This window comes from Egretta garzetta, unplaced genomic scaffold, assembly GCF_000687185.1.
Source record: "Egretta garzetta isolate BGI_Z169 unplaced genomic scaffold, ASM68718v1 scaffold473, whole genome shotgun sequence".
Classification (NCBI taxonomy): domain Eukaryota; kingdom Metazoa; phylum Chordata; class Aves; order Pelecaniformes; family Ardeidae; genus Egretta; species Egretta garzetta.
The window spans coordinates 514,055-519,365 of record NW_009259319.1 but is presented as its reverse complement, the minus strand read 5'-3'; the positions used below and the strand labels follow the sequence as shown (position 1 = coordinate 519,365).

Below are 5,311 nucleotides of genomic sequence, written 5' to 3'. Positions count from 1 at the left end.
GTCCAACCTGGTCTTGAATGTTTCCAGGGATGGGGCCTGGCTTGGATCTGTGTTCCATGGCTTGGATCTGCCACCAAAACACTGTTGATCACATGGGGATGTTTTATTTATTGCTGAGCAGTGCTTACATAGTGTGAAGGCCTTCTCTGTTTCTCACTACCCCACCAGCAAGTCGGCTGGGGGTGCACAAGAAGCTGGGAGGGAGCATAGCTGGGACAGCTGACCCCAACTGACTACAGGGATACTCCACACCAGGTAACACTGTACTCAGCAATAAAAGCTGAGGGAAGAAGAAAGAAGGGGGGACGCTCAGAGCAATGGCGCTTTGTCTTCCCAAGTCACCATTACGCGTGATGGAGCCCTGCTTGCCTGGAGATGCCTGAGCACTTGCCTACTGGTGGGAAGCAGGGAATGAATTCCTTGCTTTGCTTGTGCGCATGGCTTTTACTTTACCTATTAAACTGTCTTTAGCTCGACCCACAATTTTTCTCACTTCCACCGTTCTAATTTTCTCCCCCATCCTGCTGGGGGAAGTGAGTGAGTGGCTGTGTGGGGCTCAACTGCTGGCTGGGGTTAAACCACAACAAGCTGACAGCTGAATAATGCACTTCCTGGCCTATTAATCTTTCAGTGGCTCTTTGGTATTTTTAAACAGCTGTCATTCTCAGACAAGATAAATTAAGGATGAGGTTAAATATCTTCACAAATAGTTGGGACTTTATATGAAGAAGACAATGCGTAGAAACTTCTTTAAAGTTAAGCACGGTCTGAACGCTGTCTGTAACTTTGGACACAGCATCAGCATGTTTAAGAGTTTTGCAGCAAAGTCGAGTTTATTATCTTCAAAAATTAACTTCAAAACATAGTTCTTAGGGAACTATGAAAACCTAGAAAGTCATAGTCCCAAATGTATCAGAATCTGAAGTCAGTAATTCCTAATAATCTGATTATTTTACACAGTCAGTGGGTCAGAGAGTGCTATTCAGCCTCTCAAAAAAAAGCACCCATGCACTCAAACAACTATTAACATATGAAGCTATTCCAATTACACCCAACTACAGGTGCAAGATAGAAGACCGCACCCCAACTTTGCTCTTTTATCTCTATGAAGTACAGCTAAAGATAGTGATTAAGATGGCTCTCAGGAGTTAGTATTTAGCACAGTGAGAATCTGAGTATCAGACAAGAAATGGAAGACGAGACTAACAAAAAACGTCATGGCTCAGACACACATGGCTGTTTAGAAATTTTAAACTCACTTGATGCCAGTGGTTCACAAAATGCCACAAACATGTCCACTTCCTGAAAGGGTCATACCTGTGAAATTTCTGAGTGACTCCTGAGCCAAAAGAAAATCAGGCAAAGCATCCAACAACCAAGATACCCAATGGCCAGGACATTCAGGTATGCAGGACAGTCAGGATCCTGCTTTACTTGTTTTCTAGAAAACAAGCTTCTGGTGAGAGGCCTATGGGCCCATTCCAATTTGCAATGGCAGTAACAAGCTCAATTTTCCCCTTTTATGGAGCATTGCATTCAGTGGTAATAACCAAGTGTTTTATAGCTTTGACTTATGAAGAAACAAGAACCAGTTGTCACATTTGCTGTTGGCTGACATTACTGCCCTAGGTGTTTGGACATTGTCCGTTCTCTTAATAGTAGGGTCCCCCCCAAACCAGTTCAACTACTCATCTGAACCCTTCCTAGCCTCCTTCAGTCAGAATACAGTAGGCTGACAAAAGCTGGCCATCATACTACTCTACCTGTTTGAATTAACCCAGCTCATTGTCTGAAACAGGATTACAGAAGCTCACAAATCACACCATGGGCAGAGAGAACAGACTCAACAGTAAGAGGGTAGCATTTTCAGTTGAAAGTAAGAGGGCATATGCAATCATACTATAATGAATGCCTACATGCTTCCATTACAGTCTGGATTTAACACCAAGGAACAAGACACACATTTCCAGTAGTATTACACCAATTAATCTTGGATACAGACTTACTTTTCTGCAAAGGTATAGTACAGTGTTGAAGGACTTCATTTTCTTCTCAGATATTCCAGTGAAGCCTTTACTGCTTCCTCTGTAGTTGTCCTTGTTACATTCAATGGATGTCACTAAAGATATCTGGACTTCTGTGCCTATCTAATGTTTTGCCTTCTGTGCAAAACCCAAATGCATATGGCAGATCTTTGACATAAACAGATAAACTGGCAATGAAATTATATACACGCCCTGCCCTAAATGACAGTCCTTAAAAGATTAACACATCTACTGCTTACTCATTGTTTTCAAGTGCCTCCATAAATTCTTCCATTACAAAAAAGAGCCCAGGAGTATAAATATCATTAGAAATGAGTAGGTGGCAGCTTAGCTACACATCCACAATGCACCTGCTTTATAAAAGACAGAGACAGGCAATACAGAAATGAGAAGTTTAGGGAAAATGAAGTAAGAAGTGGTGCAACAGATAAACAAGGAAGGTGGCAGAGAGACAGACTAAGGCAAGGAGGAAGAAGGAGGAAATGATGAATTGAGAGTAACACTACACATGCCATTTTTCAGAAAATCTAACATGTCATCAAAAGTGACTTCCACACAGCTGTTCGCGGTCTAACTTGATAGTGGTAGAGGACACAGACAGCAAATCAGCAATTTGTAGATTACAGACTTACAAGTGGGAATAATTCTTCTCATAATGCATAGTCAATTTCTAGAACTTCTTGTTGTGCATATCATGGACACCTTCTTTTTAAAACAAAACAAAAAATATGCACTTGGAAATGTAGTGAGTAGACAGGCCCATGGAAGATCATTAATATTGTAATGCTACCTAGGGCTCAGGAAGTCCTTGAGCTACAAAAACCTGATAGCTGGGAGAGCACTGCAGGTGACTACTACCATATACCTATCATCAGCAGCAATATTCTTCACACAGCATCCACCACTGAGTATCACTGTAAAGACAGTCGTGGCTTAGACCATTTGTCTGATTCAGTCTGGCTGTTCTCATTAATGAAAGCAATGAGACCATTCAGTAACCATGAATTTAATGGAGGCAGTCCTTGAGACTTTACAATATGGTTGGCACAATGAAAACCAAATAATCATTCCACTACTCTGAGGCACTGCGCATATCTGACAAGGAAACAATCATCCTACCAGCTCAGACAAGCTGCTGCTCAGCCCAGTGCCTGGAGTTCGGAGGTGCCCTACGTTCACAGAAAGAGAAGTGTTCTCATACTCTGCCACCCAGCACGTTTTCAAGTCCTAGAATGTGTTTCCACTGTACCCTAGAAATGCCAGGTGTTACAGTTCAGTGTGATCTTTTAACATTTTACATTCTAGAATTAAAAGGGTTTAATTCAAGACACTAACTTTTAGTATGTGCACAATGGAAGCTAAAGCTCCAGCCTCTTTTTCTTTACATCAGATAATTCAACTTGAAATAAACAATATTCTCCATTTGATTACACAGATAAGCCACTGAAGTCAGTAAGCTGTCCTGTATTTAAGTATCTCATATTTGCTGTTCATAATATACATTGTCAGAAGAAACTTAGATGAGTTATCATGTGTTTTCAAAGGGAGTTTTTGTTAACATGGAAGCTATTTGGAAGACCTACTACAGAAATCTTATAGCTTCTCCACTGCACAACCAAATCACATCATGCCTTCTGTGAGTGTCAAAGAGAAGGAAAGCAAGAAAAAACATAGGAAGGAAGCTGAAAGTAATCACACAAAAAGCAAATGGACAGGTCCAAGATAAACCAGTTGGGAATCCTTGAAAAGTACCACAGCCTCCATACAAGTCGGCTTTGGACCTCACCGTCCCTTGCCATGCTTCCTCCTCTGGTATCAGCAAACAAACACGTTCAACTATGAAAAGCACGATGCTGTTCTGTTATTACTATAGAACTTCCATTGCCAGCTACTTCATGAATATTTACAGGATTAAAAAAAACCACTCAAGACAGAAGTTTAATCAGGCCCACACCATGAGATAATCCTTCTCCTCTGGACTAAGATGCCCTATACACTTGAGTTAAACCATCTATGTTCAAGCTAGTGAGAAGTTCAAAGTCAATTTTCATCATCTCTTCCTTCCAAATTTTCAGGAACATCACAAGAGTGAGGCTCTTCTCTAAATGCTGTAGCTGTGAAAAAAGCTTTACTGACAAAGGTTTTCAAAGCTGCTCAATAAGCAAAGAGGCTTCCCCTTTCTACTTTGCTACTTTCTTCCAGATAAGATTGTCTACAAAAATAAAGCAGTACAATGGAATGGTCAGCGAAACCAGTCAATACAAAGTACATTTTTTGCCAGTTTCTGCAGTTAGAGTTTTCAGCAACTATTTTCAATCATTAAGATGAGGACTTCTCATTGTAACTGTGATTTAGACACTAAGTCTATCATGCCTCTTGCAGCTTTAATTCTACACCCTATCAGTAAAGATGCTATTTATGTTACACTGCAGTCTTTCTTAGCGCACGGAACAAGACACCAATAACACACACTGTATCACACATGGATGCTCAGAAGTCTAGCGATACATTTCTCGCCAATTCTGCAGGTTCACATCACTTGCTATTCCTTCACAGCATTTTTCCACAGATCCTTTTCTACCAATGCACAGATTATGCATCTATAAAAAGAAAAAAAAAAAAGTGACTTGAGAGAAGGCACATGACTTTAAAATGCATTTAACAGCCTCTTTGTATACTGGCCTTTTTTGTTAAGGACAGTCAACAGCCAGAGTAAAACAAAGAAACATGCACTGATCTTATTACTGTAAAGGTCAGGGACAGGAAACTCAGGAAAAGAGGAACGGGAACAATTTTCCTTTTAAATGGGCAACTGCATACAGGAAGAACAATGTTCTTCCAGAAGACACTGGCAAAACACACAGGTGAAGCCTGACCACAACAACTCAGCAAGAAAAACTCCAGCTACAATGAATGAGCACACAAGTGTTTTCCAGAATGAGGACCGGTTGGTTTGGGTTGGTTTTTGTGTGTGTGGCGGTTTTGTAGCCCCCGCCGCCAGCGTCGGAAGGCGGCGTAGGGAGGAGTGAGTTTCTACAAGTTTTTTTACAAACGGGAAGGGGACGAAGCCTCGGCCAAAGGCCGAACACGGAACAGGGGCTGTTATGAATCCACGCGAAGTCTATGGGGTGGCGGGGGAGGCGGACACGGAGGACGCGACCAGCGAAACTGGTATCGCGTCATGAGGAAAGGGGGAAAAATCTATCGCCCCGGCAGTACACGAAGGGGGTGAGGCGAGGGAAAGCGGCGACCTGGCATAGCGGTAC

The 5,311-nt window shown here is 41.9% G+C and overlaps 1 protein-coding gene across 3 annotated transcripts in view; it reads right to left on the bottom strand.

The window, feature by feature from the left end:
* SNX2 (sorting nexin 2) overlaps positions 1-4,662 on the bottom strand; it is a 35,759-nt gene extending 31,097 nt beyond the window's left edge. For 2 of the 3 annotated variants that reach the window (XM_009636550.2, XM_035892110.1), the window contains exon 1: positions 2,007-4,662. In XM_009636550.2, the coding sequence (XP_009634845.2) occupies positions 2,007-2,045 (39 nt within the window). In that variant the 5' untranslated portion in view covers positions 2,046-4,662. The remainder of the gene's footprint in view (positions 1-2,006) is intronic. The other variant, XM_035892109.1, reaches the window with a different exon arrangement.
* Positions 4,663-5,311: the final 649 nt, after the last annotated feature.